The sequence below is a fragment of the Citrus clementina genome, unplaced genomic scaffold, assembly GCF_000493195.1.
Source record: "Citrus clementina cultivar Clemenules unplaced genomic scaffold, Citrus_clementina_v1.0 scaffold_7, whole genome shotgun sequence".
NCBI lineage: Eukaryota > Viridiplantae > Streptophyta > Magnoliopsida > Sapindales > Rutaceae > Citrus > Citrus x clementina.
The window spans coordinates 11336099-11355128 of record NW_006262075.1 but is presented as its reverse complement, the minus strand read 5'-3'; the positions used below and the strand labels follow the sequence as shown (position 1 = coordinate 11355128).

Below are 19030 nucleotides of genomic sequence, written 5' to 3'. Positions count from 1 at the left end.
TTTAAATGGCATATACTATATAGTAATGATATATTATATATGCTATGTTAAATTGACATTTGTTAGTTGTTAATTGTTAATTGTTAATTGTTAATAATCTAAACACGGTTTCAGTCTTCACGTATTGTTTCTTTTCAAGAATCATATCTAATTTAAATTTAATCTGATCTGATCTCATCTGAATATGTTCGGATTGGATAGGATCAGGTTATAGGTTTAGGTTGAGTTTGAATGAATTTTTTCTCAACCTGATCGGGTTTTTACCCAGTCATATTAGTTGCTCATTAATTTTGAAACACACTCTTCATTTCCCTCTCCCTTTTCTCTTTTTTTTTTCCCTTACTCATCTCATCTTTGTGCTGCAGATTCCTGGAGCGTGGTCTACAAGATCAAAAGTAACCAAATGCAGAGTGTTGAGGTCGCCTTATCTAACCAGTATTCGTCCATGCACGTACTTTTTACGACCAACCTAGTGAACTACCATCTAGCATCGGCAACAGAAAATATGGATGAACAAGAAACACCCTGGTTCTGATGGTGCTTTTGAAAGCTCGAACAAAGGTACTACCTTGATGAAAAAGTTTGAGGTTTCTCAGCATGCCTCTCCTCTAAAAGTGCTTCCCCTACCTCTTTCTGTCGTGGGTGGAATAAAGTAAAGCGTCTAAAAAGAGTTTCAAAAGTCCCCTCTTCTCCAACTGCTGATCTAAGACCTTACTAGGCAGATGAGCGAGTAGATTACTTCGCCTCATACCGCAATGAATATACCAAGTTAGTGAAAAAGAAAGATCTTGAGAACATGGAGGGCCGTACACAAGGATGGCAATAGCCACTGCTCGCAGTGAGTTTGTCATTACCAAAACCAAACCCACACAAAATTTAAAATACCAAATCCATCCACAACCCATTCACTGCTAGTTTTGACAATTAGCAAACCCGAAATAGTACCTGGCAGATTTTTTTGTGAGTTTTCATATTTAAAATCACAAATATTTAATATGTAAATTTATAATAATAACCTAAAATCCCACATAACATACTTAATTCTAAATTTAGCCAATATAAATGGAATATTAAAATTTCAACATCAATCCAACACAAATTCTCAAATTTAAGTATAAAATACACAAATTTATAAAAAAAAAAGCCAAAAACTAGTGTCTAAAAATAACACTTATGATTTCATATTATCATTCAACACAAGCTCCAGGGGAAAAATTTCATTTCATTCACCACTATTAGCACTCATCCAACACGATTCCTATAATAATAATAATTAAGATTAATATTTTCTAAAGAATAATATTTTTTAGCAACTAATCCAAAGGATAAAATTATAATAATCAAATAATTCATGCATTAAGTTAAAGAATAATACTCCATACAAAATTATAATAAGTATATAATAATCCTTGCATTACGTTAAAGACTATTAGGACTTAGGCATGTTGCGACTTGCACACACATTTGCACTTTACATTATTTACTTTATATATGTTTATTTTTTAAATATTTTTTTATTAAAATTAAATTAAAAAATATTTTAATCAAAAAATATTTAAAGAAAAAAGCTCTGGTTTGGTGGATACTCATGCGGGTATCCACCGAATATTTAGCTAATACCAAATCCACCCGCAATCTAGTGCAGTTTTCAATTTATAATACCAAACTCGCCTGCAACCAACAAAAGTACCCGCAATGAGTGGGTTTGTGGATACCATTACCATCCCTAGTCGTACACTTAGTGACCAAGTGAATGCTTAGCACTTTGGGGTGTTTTAAATGTGTACCACAGCTTCTTACTATAAAGGCAAGATTGCTTACTACGAGAAGAAAATTCAGACTGATAATCAAACTCTAAAGAAAAAAAAATAAAACTTACTGAGGAGAGATCAGTAAAGCTCCACGTTGAGAACTTACAGCTAGAGGAATGAGCATCTCTGTTTGAGGGTAAAGCAACATAACTTGAGAATGAGTTAAATAATGTAAGAGAAGAACTTGCCCGCCAGAAATCCTTCAACGAGCATCAACAATCGACCTACCAGAGTCAGGTCGAGGCTCTTGGAAAATAGATTAATAAGAACTACAATGCTGAGCTTAGACCTCTTAGAAATGCATCATTGTTGTCCTCGAAAAGTAACGCCCCGAGCTGAATATAGATGAGTTGGCAACTGGAATTATCGAATACATGAATAAACAAGAAGCCAAAGAGGATGCAGGAAAAGATAAGCTTCTTAAAGCTGCTGAGAATGTCCCTCCTCTTGCTACCAATGATGACCTCCCAATGCTTCTCAAACAAATGGATTATCCTTATGATAAAATAGATCATAAATCCTACTGAATGTAATTAAGAATGTACCAATTGATGATTTCAAGAATTTTTGTTTGTATTTCTATTTCTTTTAAATGCTAAGAATATTTTCCAAAAGCTTATTTTATTTGTCTTTGAATATTCCAAGTAACCGTTATCCAACTTATCACTATCCAGCAAAAGCAGGCAAACTTTGACTCTTGTCTCATTTGGAAAAGACTGTTGAGATTTAAAGCTTGTATTTGCCTTGGAATAAATTTCCGTAAGTAATTGTCTGCTTACTTCATTGTTGTCGAGCAGGCATAGGTAAATTTTGACTTTTATCTCACCTCAAGGAGGCTTTGAAACTTAAAGCCTTATACTTGTCTTAGAAAATTTTTTGTAAGTAATTACTTGCTCACTTCATTGTTTTTGAGTAAGAGTAGGTAAATTTTGAATTTTGTCTCACCTCGAGGAGGCTTTGAGACTTACAACCTTATACTTGCCTTAAAAAATTTTTTATAAGTAATTGCCTTCTCGCTTCATCGCTGTCAAGCATGAGTAGGTAACTTTTGACTTTTGTCTCACCTCGACTTTGAGACTTAAAGCTTTATACTTGTCTAAAAAAAATTCATAATTAATTGCATGTTTGCCTCATCATGGTCGAGCAATCATAGGTAAATTTTGACATTTGTCTTACTTCAAGGAGGCGTTGAGACTTAAAACTTTATATTTGCTTTAGAAAAATATCCCTAAAGAAGAGGAGTAACTGGGCAAATGGATTTTATTGCACCCATTTTGTTTATGGCTTATGAATTACAAAAACAACTTAAGAAATATTGGATCAGTAATAGAGGTAACCAGCTTATTACAAGAAATTCTTACAAAAATGATTTGCATCCTAGGATGTTTTGACTTTGCGACCATCTGCATAGGTGAGCTTATATGCTCCTGGTCCCGTTGCTCGCAGAACTCTGTATGCCCGCTCTTAATTGAGACCAAACACACTATGGCTCGGATCTCTAATGTTTTAATTCACCATTCTAAGCACTAAATTGCTGCTTCGAACTGTTATACTCGTACATTTTGGTTGTACTAGAATGCAATTCTCTACTGATAAACGATTACCTTTTTAAATAAAATTTCTCTGTCGTACTTGTACATTCTAGTTGTAATAGGATCTCTTGACATTTTTTATTTAGTAGATCCAAGTTTAAGCACATCTGCTCATTGTTTTCCACATTATTAAAGTTCTTCATTCGATGCATGCTCATTCTTATTTTGGCTAGAACCTCTAGTTCATGATCAAAAGCTAAGACAAAAATGGTGTTTTATTTGTTGTTTTCTTTAAGTGGTTCTGTAGCCTATAGTATACCAGACAATTTGTCAATCCATGCCCTTTTTCTCTCTTAATCGAGTTTTCAAGAGCTTCTTAATAGTTTTGTTCGACACCTCCACTTGCCTGTTTGCTTTTGGATGTGCAGACAAATAGAATCTCAATTCGATGCTCAGTTTTCACAAAACTCCTTGAAATTATGGTTATCGAACTGCTTACCATTATTTGTTATGAGTGCATAAGGAATTCCATATCTACATACCACATTCCTCTAGATAAAGTCAGTTGTCTTTATCTTTGTAATCTTACTGAGAAGCTCAATCTCAACCCACTTCATGAAGTAGTCAACTGTCACAATAGTATGAGTTGTCATCGCCTGGTCTTTTCTTCTGCATTTCAGTGCATCATTGGCTAGAATCGCTTTAAAGGCCAAAGACCTTGCCCCCGAGTGATTTCCACATATCCCTTTAGGTATCTCCCTTAACACGGAATCTACTTCATCATCATCCAAGCAAAGTATATTCTCATCTATATAACACCCCGTCAATCAATGCATACCTAGCTGCTTGGCATTTGAGCTTCCTTGGTTGTGTTTTATCTACTGGCAATATTTCATCTCGCATGTATAAGACTATTGGATTTATCCATGAGCTCTGATTGTCTATCTTCATCATATATATTTCTTGTGCAATGCTTGGGGAGGTTTTAACTTTAACCAGAATTGACTTAGGCATTCTTGCATCTGTTGTGGCAATCATTCTAGCCAAAATATCTGTTCAGTAATTTTATATTCTCGATATCTACTCGATGTTAATATCCTCAAATTTCTCTATCATTTATGTGGTCTTCTTCAGATATAACTTTATCCTCTCACCTCTGGGTTAAAAGTTCTCATTTAAATGGTTATCAATGAGTTGGGAATCTATTCGAATTCTTATTATATCTACTTGCAAAGCTTGAGCCAACTTCATTGATTATTAATTGCTTTGAATTCAAACATTAAGGCATATGAAATTTCATCTTCTTCTGGACATTTTAAGTTCACTCATTCCCCGACTCATCAGTCACTAAAAGACCCATCCAACGTTACCAGCCAAATCTTACTGGCTACTACTTGCAGCAACTTGTGCACTATTAGCCTCCATATCTAGTTCCGTGAATGATTAGTATTAAAAATTGTTTAATTATCATGCGATAATAATGTTATTTTGTCCTTATGTTATAATTTATATTTGTGAGTATGCAATATATTAGGAATTATTAATTATGTATTAAATATATCTAATTTTGTGTATTTTTGTGTGTTTATTAGGTAAAATATTAATTTCATGCAATTCGAGGCTGCAAACAGATAAACGGATGTCAAATTTGGATTCTGGAGGTCCGAAAACCTTAAAATAAGTCAAGATTAGCTTAAAATTGGGCTTCTGTAAAAAGAGTTGACTTTTTCTGTTAACCGAACACTAATTGAATGATAAAATGAGCTTACAATAGATATGAGGGCATGGGATAGCTGACAATTTTGACTAAATTTCAACCGTTCATGATTCAATGGCCATGATTGTTCCACGTGGCAATGGTTGGTGAAATAAGTTGTAGGATCTGAATCTTTGTATTCGGATCGACCAGATCCACCCATTAACCCGCCAAATCTCAAATGTTCTTTGGCCAAATTAGACGAGTCAAATGATGCCACGTGTGATGTTGACTTTTGAAGTTTGACCGGCCGTTGGATTTTGATCTAATGGTTGTGAGGAGCGCATGCATGAAGATTATGACGGACCGCAAAACACTGAATTATAAATTTATTTTTCTATAAATAGGCCTCATTTTTATGTTTTTAATCATCTCTCTTCTTCTCAATTTCTCTCAATCTCCCTATAATCTTGATTTTCAGGTGTGTTTTTAATATTTTGTTTAATTATTTTTATAAATAAATTTAGTTTTATTTTCAATTTTAGTTGTTTTTATTACTTTTAATTATAAGTAATTTAATTTTAATAATTCTTTTTATTTCAATTATGCTTAACTAAATAATAATAGTTAGGGTAAGGTGAAACTCTTAGGAAATAAATATAATTTAATCAAATTCTATTTTTAATTTTATAAATTCAATTATTTTCTATTTAATTTTATACATATTTTATATTTTAAAATTTTGATTTATTGTAGACAAACAAGAGAGTTTGGCGTAATAAATTCTTAATATCTTAATATAAGGTATGATAAAATGGTATTTTGACTTATTGTAGACAAATTAAATTTTTGCACAATAAATACTTAATCCATCATAAAATTAAAGGGAAAATAATAATAATTTATATAATTAATCTTTTGGGCAATAAATCTAAAAAAATAGAAAAAAGAATTTATTAACTTTTATTTACTACTAAAAGTGGATCCACAACTTTAACTAGTTCAATTTCATAGTTTCATTTAAATTAAATTGTTTATATTCAAGTTTTATTTTTATTTTTAGATAAAATAAAATAAATTAATTAAATCTTTTCTCTGAGGATCGACCTTGGACTCACCGAACTATAATATAACAAGACACTCTTATACTTAGGAGTTAAAAATTACATTTAAGTTATGTGAGTAAACGCTGACACAAAATCTGCTAATGCTTGTGCTTTAATCGCTACTCCAAGCTTGTAGCTTATATCAAATTCATTCAGCTCTACTGACCATTTTACTAAGCATCCAGAAGCCCCCGGCTTGTACAATGACATGACTCAAAAGTGTATTACTCTCAAGTATAAGAGTGTCTAGTTATAATATAACCCGGTTAGACCAGGGTCGAACCACATGGAGTTTTAAATCTAGTAAAACTAAGAAAATTAATTGCGGGCCAAAGAAATTATTTGAAATTGATTTAAAAATAAGTTAAGGTTTAGGATCCACTCTCTGTATTCAAACTATAATTTTAATACTCTCTCATTTATATTTTGCCTCACTTTTACCAATTAATTATTATATCATTTAATTCTATGTGTGTGGATAAATATAGAATAAAGTACCTAATGTGCCACACTATATTAATGTGTCAATATTATGTCAAAATATCATAAAATCCACTGAGATTTATAAATTAATATGATATAAAAATAATTAGAAAAGAATTAAATAAACTTAAAAACTCATTTGAGAAAATAATAATAATTAATAGTTTGAAACATTGAGCTTCACCCTTCACCTCAGCTTAATAAAATTAGTTACTCATATTGAAAGAAAACACAATACTCTTTTTATTTGATAAACTTTTTGAAATATAATTCAAAGAAAATTGATACAAACAGAAACAAGAAAATAAAAGAAAGAAATGTAGAAATTCTTCAGTCTCGGCTTCAGCTCTCAAAATAGCTCTCTAGCTTCTCCGCTCCTCAATCTCTCCTCCCTTTTTATAGGCAACAATTGCCTTTAACTTTCTTTATTTTATTATTTATTTATTATTTTAAAATATATAAGTGTGTTGAAATGTGTGATGGTCAGGAGGCCATTGTTTTTGTTCTTTTGTTCTTTTTTATTTTATTTTATTTTATTTTATTTATTATTTATTATTACATCTCTTCAATTTTGTTCTAGTAATTCTTCTTTGTTCCCGCTTTCAATTCTAATTCTATCTTTATTTCTGAAAAATATTTACAAGATAAAAATTAACAAATTACGAATTAATTTAACATAAAATATATTTGGGGAGTATTAAAATAATTTAGAAATAATGAACGCATTAATCGACACAATAAGTGAAAAACTAATAATTTTATCCTTATTAAATGTACACTTTTTTGTGTCAATCATGCAGTGTTTATTAAAGCAGTTAATCTATCACCACAACAACAGGATAAGCCTGAGGGCCTCAACTTGCAAGCAACTATGACCAAGGCTAGAGCCCACTTTTCTATCTTTGGGTACCTCGTTTATGCCTTGAGTAAAGGTTCGCTAGTGTAACATACTAGATGTTGAACTCATGCTTACTCTCATACTAGCACTAAGCTTGTAGCCCATCTTGACATTGCTAGGTATAAGTACAATATATGACCTTCTCGTGGTGTTAACAGTAGCAGGGCTTTGAGCAGATACTCTTTCAATTATTGAAATGCCTCATCGCATTCCTACGTTCACTCTGTCTTCTTTTCTTTCCTTATGACCTAAAAAAATATGGCACTCGTCTGTTGTCCTAAATATGAACCAATCCAAAGCTATTAACTTTTCTGTAAAGCTTTATATCTCCTAAAGTGTGCGAGGAGACTTAATCTCTACTATCACCCGAATCTTCTTGGGTTCACCTTGATCCCTCTATGACTTACGCTGAACCCCAAAAACTTTCCCGAGCTAACTCCAAGTACACACTTCCCAGGGTTGAGTTTCACCTTATATTTCTTTAGCAGCTTAAAGGTCTCATGTAGATGCCTCACATGCTAGATCAGGTTTTTGAACTTGGTGATCATATCGTCTACATACACCTCTGTCGTGTGTCCTTGATCAGTGGCTTGAATATCTTATTCACCAGCCTCTAATATATTACTCATGCATTCTTAAGGCCGAAAGGCATCATTCGTGTAATAAAATAACCCATGGTTAGTGATAAAAAAAAGTATGCTTCTCGTCCAACTCGAACATAAGGATCTGGTTGTAGCCTGAAAACATATCCATGAAGTTAAATAAACCATGTCTAGCTATGGAATCGACTACTTGGTCGATTTTAGGCAAGGTAAAGTTGTCCTTAGGCAAGCTTTATTAAAGTCCGTAAAGTCCAGGCACATCATTCGTGTAATAAAATCCAACTCGAACATAAGGATTTGGTTGTAGCCTGAAAACACATTCATGAAGTTAAATAGACCATGTCTAGCTATGGAATCGACTACTTGGTCGATTTTAGGCAAGGTAAAGTTTTCCTTAGGCAAGCTTTATTAAAGTCCGTAAAGTCCAAACACATCCTCTATTTTCCATTAACTTTCTTCACCAGGACCACATTGAAAATCCACTCAAGGTAGTTAACTTCTCTGATAAAATTTTCTCGTAAAATTTTATCCACCTCATTATGTATGGCATCATATCTCTCTTGATTAAAACATTTTCTCTTCTGCTTTATTGGTTTAGCATCCTTACTCATAGCCAACTTGTGGCAAGCTAAGTTAAAGTTGATTCCAAGCATGTCTTCGTGTGACAAGTGAATACATCAGCATAAGCTCGTAAACATTCTACCGACCTCGCTTTTAATTTCTCCTCTAACTTTGATTCAATCTCTATAATCTTCTTAGGGTCATTACACCTTATACTTATACTTCACCTTGTTCCTGCCTCCCCTTCTTGAAATCACCTCGTGTATCCAATGAGATCATTTGTATAGTTCCCTAGCTGTTGTTGCTTAACATCCTCTTGCGATTATCTTATCGCCCTTCACAAGTCCTACCATACCATTTACCTAGTATTTATGCACCAGGTAATGTTATGACAAAACTAATTTACTAATCCATAAAAAGGGCCTACTAAAAATCATTTGGTATGGACTGTTTTCCTCTATCATCAAAGAATCCAGCATCACAATTTTCTCAAAGGGTCTCAAGCCTATTGTCACTAGTAGTTCCATCACTCCAAGAGGCGTCACCTTTCCTCTACCAAATTCCTTCAAGGAGGTGTTGGTGTGTTCTAACCTCAAATCTACGATCCCCATCTCATACAAAGTGGACTTAAAGGGAATATCCATTGAACTTCCTGAAGCCATGAGTATTCTGTTGAACTCCTTGCTCGTAACGTTGGCTTTTATCATTACGAAATCTTCATGGAGGTTCAGTATTTCCTTCTTATCATCTTCAATCCACAAGATAGAGACTTGCTTAGTTTTTGCTCGTTTAACTGCCAGCATGTTGAAAAGCACATGGCTAGTTATTGAGTATCTCTAATAATTTGTTTATACTCTATTTGAGTCTCTAGCTAGCATCGGGTCCCCTACAATGACTCTAACCACGAGCTGCTCGTGAGTAATGTCACAAGTATTATCCTCTATTATATATAGCTTATCTAAAATATTTTTAAAAAAAAGTCAATGAACTCATCGAGATAAAGATTCCTTATAAGATCCTCCACTAGATTTTTTAGATCGCAATATTGAAGTGTGGTATGGCCATAAGTATCATGAAACTCGTAGAACTTATTTCGATCTCATTTGTTAGCCCTCTGTGCGAGCAGTGCAGGAGGATACAGAGATCCCGATCCTTTATTGCATGGAACAACTTCTCCAGCGAAACTTTCAACGATGTGTACTGTCTGCTGCCTGTAAGCAGTGCTCTAGTCAATCATTTACATTGCTGTATCTCTTAAGAAATTACTATGAGCATGTCTAGGTAATAATGGGTCAGTTATATTGAATATGGTGCTTTGTGTGTAGTTGGTGTTGATGTGTGGTCGATGAGGCTCCCTCCAATGATCTTTGTTTAGATATTTGTAAGATGAAAACCTATCTTGGTGAAATTAAGGTGGTCTTTGATAACGTAGGTATAGAGCTGCTCGCCTATCCACTCCTTTGCTCATTGGTGGTTTTGCATGGCACCTCACTGACCCACTTCCTTTCTGAGCTTTCTTCTCCTACCATCTCATCTCTTATAATTATTCACTTCTAATTCTTGCTGATTTTTCTTCCCCAATTTTAATATCCTTTTTTGTCTGTTTATATGCAGCGAAATATGAACATATTATGGATTTCTTAAGTTATAACACACCTGCCCTATCTTCACTCCCGCTTTTAATAACCTCAAGGCTTAAGGATGACTGAAGGCTCTAAGGTCGAGGATTGCTTGATGGTACCTCCTTACAAACTTTCGAAGTGACTTGTCCTCTCCTTATTTGATCTAATTAGCTCTGTTATATCATCTTTTAGGGCCACCGCTCTACAAAATTGTTCCATAAACTCTACACACATCTGCTCGAAACTTATGATACTTCCGCGAGGCAGTTTATGATATCATTATGGTGCTTGCCTTTCTAATGTCAGCAAAAACTCTTTGCATATTTGCACTTGTGTCAGTCCTTGCACCCCTGTCATGCCATTGAAACTCTAAATATGCACCAAATGTCGCTTTTTCTAGATTTAAAAACAGAAATCCTTTAGGATTATGGTGCTCATAATTTCTACTGAGAGTAAGGACTCGTTGTTCAGTATAATTCTCCAGCTTAGAGCCTTTCCTCGACCTTACATCTCATCGATAATTTAAGCCAACCTTCACACCTCTCATTTTAATTCCACTACATGACTGGGATTCCTTGCAGTAATTTGTTCGTGTTCTCGTACTATATCATGTAGATGCTTCCTTAGCTCCCTTTCTTCAATATTTGTTCCCCTTGCAGCATTTGACAAATTCTAATTACCTCGAAATTGATTTCCTTCTCCAGGATTCTGCTCGCTACAAAACTAGTTTCTTACTTTAAGATCTACTCACCTCGAGATGTTCGATTACTAAGTTCTATGGAATCTTGATTCTCCTCCAGGTTTCCTCCACCAAACATCATCTGCATATCCCTCAAATCATGTAGCATTGCGGTGAGGGTCTCCATCTATCTTTTCATAAATTTCATTCACTCATGCATTGTCCTATCCTTGCTTCATTCGCTATCTCTCACAAAGTGACAGACTTATTCACCTCGGTCTCAATTCCTTGAACATAATTACCTCTCATATTTATGTTTGTTCGCCTTTTCTTCAACTTGTTGTAGTAGTGGTTTGCTTTTTCTTCAACTTGCTCTGGTAGTGGTTTGCCTTTTCTTCAACTTGCTTTAGTAGTGGTTTGCATGTTCTTTAACTTGCTCTGGTAATGGTAACTTTTCATTTTGTCTCCACAAATAACGCCAAAATATTGATGCAAGAATCTGGTCGATGTTGTTGCGACCAAGTGTTCACGCCAACACTTAAATTTGTTTTGATGGGACATAGTACTTGCTTGCACCTCTTTTCTTCGAGCAGACACTAGCGACCGTAAGCACTTCCTATGAGATTCACATGCGTTCACAAAGAACAGTAAGGGGGATGCCAGATGTTTTCCAGTATGAACCCTCTAACGCTCAAGCTAATTATCTGAGCATTTTGGAAAAATTTGTGCCATAAGCTCAATTATGGTTGCTTTTAGACAAGAAATCTTTAAAAGAAGTCTAAAGAAGACTGAAAAAAATTTTAGAGATAAAAGAAAAAGCAAAAGAAAGTTTAGTGGTAAAGAGAGATTACTTACCTGATTTTGAATTTTCAAGGGTATATATAGAGGAGTGAGGCTCTCATTACTGGATAAAGAAAGGGAAAATGTTACTTTCCCCAAGTCAAACCTTGGGTCAAACCCCGAATTATTTCAAAACAGCGTTGTTTTGGTTTTTTTTTTTTCTTTGCTTTTTGCTTGCATGAAACGTAGTTGTTTCAGCTAGTAAAAACAAAACAAACTAATCGGTCTTATTTCCTCATTAACATTTAAGTACTCCACAACAGAAAGCAACGAGCAAGCAAAATAACACATCTTTCTTCTTGAATTTGATCATTCTATCTCAATGGGAACTGTACAGACAGAGGGGCCGCCAAGCAAAGAACTAATAGTGGCGACCGAGGATCCTGCAATAGAAGAAGAGGAGATGTCCCCAATAGAGCAAATTCTTATAAATTCATCTTTTGTTCCCCCCACCACTTCTTCAACAGAAAAATATGCTTTTCTCCCTGACACTCTTAAAAAATGCTAAGTTCAATATCTTTAATTTCCTGGCTTCTTGCAGTCTATTTCTTCATCCATATTCTATCAAAGAAAATTCCTACAAAGTGTAAGTCTTGACAGAAATATGGAATAGAAGTGTTGGTCAAGCTCTCCAATGCTTTATCTGATGGCAGAGAGGTAATCATGGTCGATCAAATAGGTGAAGGAAATAAGCAAAAAAAATTTCTGGGTTCTGATTCAAAATCGAAACAAAAATGCTTGGTAGGGAAACAAATTTCTGGCTTCAGAATTAAAATCTTACTTCTGTTTTTATGAGCAGAGCAATGGGATACTTCTGATACACCTCCCTGCAACCAAAGGATGTATCGGTTAAGTTTACACTCTTCGAGCGAGTGCTAGCTCCAAAAAAATTAGAGAGAAAGAGCAAGATTGAAAAGAGAAGTTGAGAAATAAACCACCCAAGGGAAGATGAAAACGAAGAGGGGAAGACGAAAACGAATGACAAAAAACGAATGGCAAATTTCCCTGGTGAAACGAAGAGGAGAAAACGAAGAGGGGAAGATGAAAACGAAGAGGAGAAGACGAAAACGAAGAACGAAGAGGGAAAGACGAAGAGGAGAGCTTTTGCTAGGGTAAAACGGTAACGTTTCATGAAGAAGAGGAAACGGCGTCGTTTTAATTTAGTTTTTGGGATTTGACCCGAAATTTGACCTAAGACAAATAACAGAACTCTAAAAAAAGTAGCCATTAATGAATCTGGGTTGTACCCTAATCTTTCGAAGGAGATCCGCGAGATGACTCTTGACCGAGTCTCCGAGTCGACTTGCCTTGAGCCTCTTCTCGCATGATTTTTACATGACCACATTTACCAAGCAACGTGCCCGCTTCTTAATACCTCAAGCCTACTGTTTGTGAATTCTACTGGATCCACACTCGAAGAAGGATAATGGCCGCTCCCAGTACGCATAATTTACCCAGAATCATGTCCAATCATGCTCCTTCTTTTATCCCTCACATCGAACATGATAGTACCACTTAAGCGTCAGTCAATCAAGCGCAACGATCAATAATAAATAAACGTTAATAAATTGGGGAATATGCGATAAGGAATAAAAATAAAATAAAAAAGAATATTCTTATTTGATTTTTTAAATTCATTTCCAGTTGGCCTTGTCCCTCTTGGGCCTGGTAGATTTTGCTGAAAGCGTTGCATTATTGCCTTTTTTAAATCACGTAGGACCCACTAAAGTCAACGAAGGCTGAATTGGGGAAAAAAAAAAAGTTGTTACTTAGCAATTAACGACGGACGATGGCAAATTACTTTTCGATCAATTGTTAACAGCTTCAATTATTTTTATTTACCGAGATAAAAATAATTATCGAATCCCAACCGATAAAATATTCTAATTCTTTTTTAACATAAAAAAATGGCACCAAACTGCAAAGTGAAATCACACCAACTAAGATGCGTTTTGATTGGTTGTGGGATCTTGACCCTTATCATGGAGTCTTAATTTCACGGACAGCCATCGTCCTCTAAAACTCGTTCGAGCGAAGAAGACAAGATTGGGGGAAGCTTTCATTAGTGGCATTATGATTAGATGCAACACCTTGGTATTAATTTATTATGATCATGCAAATCTCAGTTGAGCAAATTGTATGATTAAATAATTGATTGAGCAAAGAATTTATAATATAGCTGATCGTATTATTAATTTGGCTTTATCTTATCCATCCATTAATTACAAATTAAGCTAGTGGTTGTAATTTGGAAAGCAGCAGTGAAGGAGCTTTCACAGTTTACATGCACTATGTTGTACATCAAATACATTCACACTAATAGTAGATAATCAAATTGTAAACAAAAGACATAAATTGTTGCATTAGAGACGGATATCCTGGATTTCAGGTCTGATCATAATTGGCACAGATTCTCTTATAATCTAATTTTTGTCAAGGTTTAATTTTTATTTTTATAATCAGTTAGTATCCAAATATACTGATGGGTATATGAGATAAGGTTTTAACTTAAATTAACAGTGTTACTTACTGATGCAATTCAAAGAAAATGAAGATCATGAGTAAGAGTTCATCTCACCCAAAAATAACGAAAGGCTGAAAATTCAAAATATAAACAGGGAAAGGCATCCAAGAAAGGACACACAGACACTGAAGTTGGTGGAAGCTACCGTGATAAATTTGGTATCAATCACATTCAATGCACGTAGATAAGAAACAAACGGAGCTGTACATGGATTAACATCATTGGAATTGAAGTCTAGGATTTCCGTCGCACAATCAACTTGCATTACCTGCTTTTCCAACTTTCTCTTCCTTTTTCTCTCCAGAGAAAGCGAAAGGATTGGCTTCTATTTCCTTAAAATAGGGGAAAACAGAAAAGAATGTGAAAAAAGGCACTCATAATTGAGGTCAGTTACCATGTTTCCAAGTTTATTTAGTCTTTTTGCTTTTGCACTTTTTAGCTTAAAGAAAAGATTTTTAACTCTTTGATTCACGCAGCTTGTAATTTGACTGATTCTTTATTTAGAAGGTCTGCAGAACAATTGCTATTCATATATTTTATCAGTCTTTTTACGATTTTTTTGTGATATAATTTCAACACACTTTGTTCTGTCTCAAAATTCTCCTGCAATTGTTTAAATTTTAAGAAATATAGCAAAATCTGTAATTTTTTTTATAATTATTTTGAGCTAAATTTTGGTTGTAAGTTTCTCTGTGTTTATTGGGAAAGTTGAGCGCGTTTTTGCAGTTAAAGAAGTTATGGGTTTATTTAGATACACGGGGGCCTTGTGTTTTTGCCTACTCCTTGTGTTCAAAACCTGCATTGCTGGCTCCCAACATATTGGCAAGCTTTATCCTGGATTTGAAGCAACCCAGATGGAGTGGATCAATAACAATGGGCTATTTCTAATCTCTAATAACTCGGTTTTTGGTTTTGGCTTTTATACTGCTTTAGATGTTCAATTCTTTTTGCTGGTTGTTATTCATATTAGTAGCACAAAAGTAGTTTGGACTGCCAATAGAGGCTTGTTGATTAGAGATTCTGATAAGTTTGTGTTTGAGAAAAGTGGGAATGCGTATTTACAAAGAGGAAATGGTGAAGCTTGGTCTGCAAATACTTCAGGACAGAAAGTTGAATGCATGGAATTGCAGGACTTGGGCAACTTGGTATTGCTTGGGGTAAGTGGAAGTATTCTTTGGCAGAGTTTTAGCCATCCAACTGATACCCTTTTACCTGGCCAACAGTTTATGGAAGGGATGAGGCTTAAAAGTTTTCCCAATAGCAATAACATGAGTGTTTATCTTGAATTCAAGTCGGGTGATTTAGTCTTGTATGCAGGGTATCAAACTCCACAAACGTATTGGTCCTTGGCTAACGATAGCCGGAAAACCAATACCAGTGTAGCTGCCAAGGTCCATTCTGCTTCTTTGGTGTCCAATGCTTGGAATTTTTATGATATTAAAAAGGCATTGCTTTGGCAATTCATCTTCTCAAAAAACAATGATGAGAATGCTACCTGGGCTGCCATTTTAGGCTCTAATGGGGAAATTACATTTTCTAATCTTCGTAACGGAAGGGCAGCTACTTCTGAGGTAATCAAGATCCCGCAAAATTCTTGCAGCGTTCCTGAGCCTTGTAACCCGTATTTTGTGTGCTATTTTGACAATCGGTGCCAATGCCCTCCTTCCCTCGGATCTCAATTCAACTGCAGACCTCCAGTTGCTTCAACATGCAATGAATCCATGAATTCGGCAAAGCTTTTCTATCTGGGTGAAAGGCTTGATTATTTTGCTCTTGGGTTTGTATCACCCTTTCCAAAATATGATATTAATACATGCAAAGAAGCTTGCCTACATAACTGCTCCTGCTCTGTGCTGTTCTTCGAAAATAGTACGAAGAATTGCTTCTTGTTTGATCAGATAGGTAGTTTGCAACGCTCTCAGCAGGGTTCTACCAGTTATGTTTCATATATGAAAATATCAAGCGGAAATGAGGTCTTAAACTCTAAAATTCGAGAAAGTGATGGAGGGAAAACCATCGTACTAATTGTTGTCATAGTTGTTGCAACTATACTTGTAATTGCCAGTCTACTTTATGCAGGACTCTGGCACCACAATAAAAGGAAGAGATTAACAAAATTTTCTCAAGAAAACTTGGAAGAGGATTATTTCTTGGAAAGTTTTTCAGGTATGCCCACTCGTTTCAGTTACGATGATCTTTGTAAAGCAACTAAAAACTTCTCTGCAAAGCTTGGACAAGGAGGGTTTGGCTCAGTGTATCTAGGCATGCTACCAGATGGTATCCAAGTGGCAGTCAAAAAGCTGGAGAGCATTGGGCAGGGGAAGAAGGAATTTAGCGCTGAAGTCACAATAATTGGGAATGTACATCATGTTCATCTGGTCAAACTCAAAGGTTTCTGCATAGAGGGAGCTCACAGGCTTCTTGCTTATGAGTACTTGGTAAACGGGTCTTTGGATAAATGGATCTTCAATAGTACTGAGGAAAGCCAGTTTTTGAGTTGGAATACAAGATTTAATATTGCATTAGGTACGGCAAAGGGATTAGCTTATCTTCACGAGGAGTGTGAGGTAAAGATTGTTCATTGCGACATAAAACCTGAGAATGTTCTTCTCGATGATAATTTCACTGCCAAAGTTTCAGATTTTGGTTTGGCTAAGCTGATGAACCGTGAAGAAAGCCTTGTATACACGACACTGAGGGGTACCCGGGGGTACCTTGCACCAGAATGGATAACAAACAATCCTATTTCAGAGAAGAGTGATGTATACAGCTACGGTATGGTCTTGCTAGAGATCATCGGGGGCAGGAAGAGTTTTTCTGTAGGGGATGATTCAGAGAAAGCTCAATTTCCTTCCTACGCCTTCAAGATGCTAGAAGAAGGTAAACAAAGAGAAATCCTTGATCCGAGGCTAGATATGGATGAAAATGATGAGAGTATTGCTACTGCAATTAAAGTTGCATTGTGGTGCATACAAAATGAGATGCAGTTGAGACCACCGATGACTAAAGTTGTCCAAATGCTTGAAGGTCTCTGTCCGGTACCTCAGCCTCCAACCCCTTCTCAGTTGAATTCATGGGCTTACTCAAGTTTCTCTAAGTGGAGCAGGGAAAAGGGTACTTCTTCGGGAGTAATTGATGACAATAGTGGTGCATTTTTGTCAGAAATTCAATTATCAGGCCCAAGATAGAAACAAATACTATAGACAGCAAATGGAAGTGTCTTCACTCACCTGCGGAAGGTTAGCTTTTGCGTTCATAGAAGAAACTTTATAGTTTTCTGGTCCTTTATGTGCAAATTCTTAAATATGCTTACAAGTTCTTACAAATTAGCTTTAGTGAATATGAGCTTTTAGTCTTGCCTTTTGGTGAAGTTTCCGAATTCCGATCACAATATCATTACTATATGTTATCCTTGTTCTACTTCTGGTTTCGAAAAAAGGCTAATGATCTCTGATTTAAGGTACCGGTAGTAGTTTGGATTGTTTGCGACAGATGAAATGGAAACTGTCCCATTTAATCTTAGTTAGATTCATTTAAACCGGAGGAGATTAATATTAGCTTCTATAATTTTCCTTCCTCCAGTCCAGCTTCAAGTTTTTTAATGTTTGGTATCAACGTCTCTCAGATTATAAAAAGATTGTTCATACTAGTATTCTATTACATCTAAAATTGATCTTGTTATTTGATGCGTTTCTACTATTTTGTGACAATCCCATATATAACATATGCAGAAAATATTTTTATGATTATTATATAGAGATATTTAATCAACTTTCAAGTAAGTAATCAATTGAGAAGACATATCACATCAGAGATTCAAAAGCAAGACTATTGCTGCTAAAACCATTTGCCATTTGCTCAATATCACACACTGTAAATTCAATCAGGAGGATTCAAGATAGATCTAGTGTTTCTGTTGCAATTTATGGTAGCTAGTGAACATTTTCTTTCGATGGGGTAAATGCATGTTAAGTCCTTATATTTTAGCTTAATAGGCCATTTAGTCTTTATATTTTAAATAATACCTCAAAAACCTCTACTGTTAAAAATATTATGTTCCTACCCTTAATTTTTCTTTCTTTTTATAATAATACTCTTGCAATAATATTTTTCAGATATTACTGAAAAAATTTTAATTTATCAAATTAATCTTAAACATAAAATAAAAACTAATGTAAATTTTTATGTTATAATTTCACTTTATTAATTTGGTAAATTAAAATTTTATATATAATTGTTAGTAAGATTATTGAAAGGATATCAAATATTACTTTAAGTTAGTCAATATTAATTTATTTATAAATAATTATTAGTAAGATTGTTCTGAAGGTACATAAAATCTTATTTTTGATATATTGATACTTATTAGTTAATTTGTTAATAAATATTTATTGGTTCATCTGCTAATTAAATTTTTTATAAATAAATTAATTAATGTTAAAAGTATTGTTGTTAGGATATTATTGTAAAAATAAAAAGAAAAATAAAGATAAGAATGTAACATAATTAATAATAGAAATATATTTTTAAAACATAACAACTAAACAAACACTTAAATTAAAATATAGAGATCCGTCCCTTTTAATATCTATGACCAACATATTATAAAATTCTCAATTTGCTTGCAGAGTATGAGATTTTCTTCTTGTTGCTTTCATAGATAGTCTTTGCGGATT

The 19030-nt window shown here is 34.5% G+C and overlaps 1 protein-coding gene across 1 annotated transcript; it reads left to right on the top strand.

Moving 5' to 3' along the window:
- Positions 1 to 14525: 14525 nt before the first annotated feature.
- Positions 14526 to 17664, top strand: LOC18037017 (G-type lectin S-receptor-like serine/threonine-protein kinase SD2-5). Its single transcript, XM_006427218.2, has 2 exons — positions 14526 to 14739; positions 15081 to 17664. Exon 2 carries the CDS (start codon positions 15092 to 15094, stop codon positions 17540 to 17542), a length of 2451 nt encoding a protein of 816 aa, XP_006427281.1. The 5' UTR covers positions 14526 to 14739; positions 15081 to 15091; the 3' UTR covers positions 17543 to 17664.
- Positions 17665 to 19030: the final 1366 nt, after the last annotated feature.

What these genes read in the sequence shown, in the direction of transcription:
- LOC18037017 (XM_006427218.2), top strand. Translation starts at nt 15,092, where the DNA reads ATGGGTTTATTTAGATACACGGGGGCCTTGTGTTTTTGCCTACTCCTT.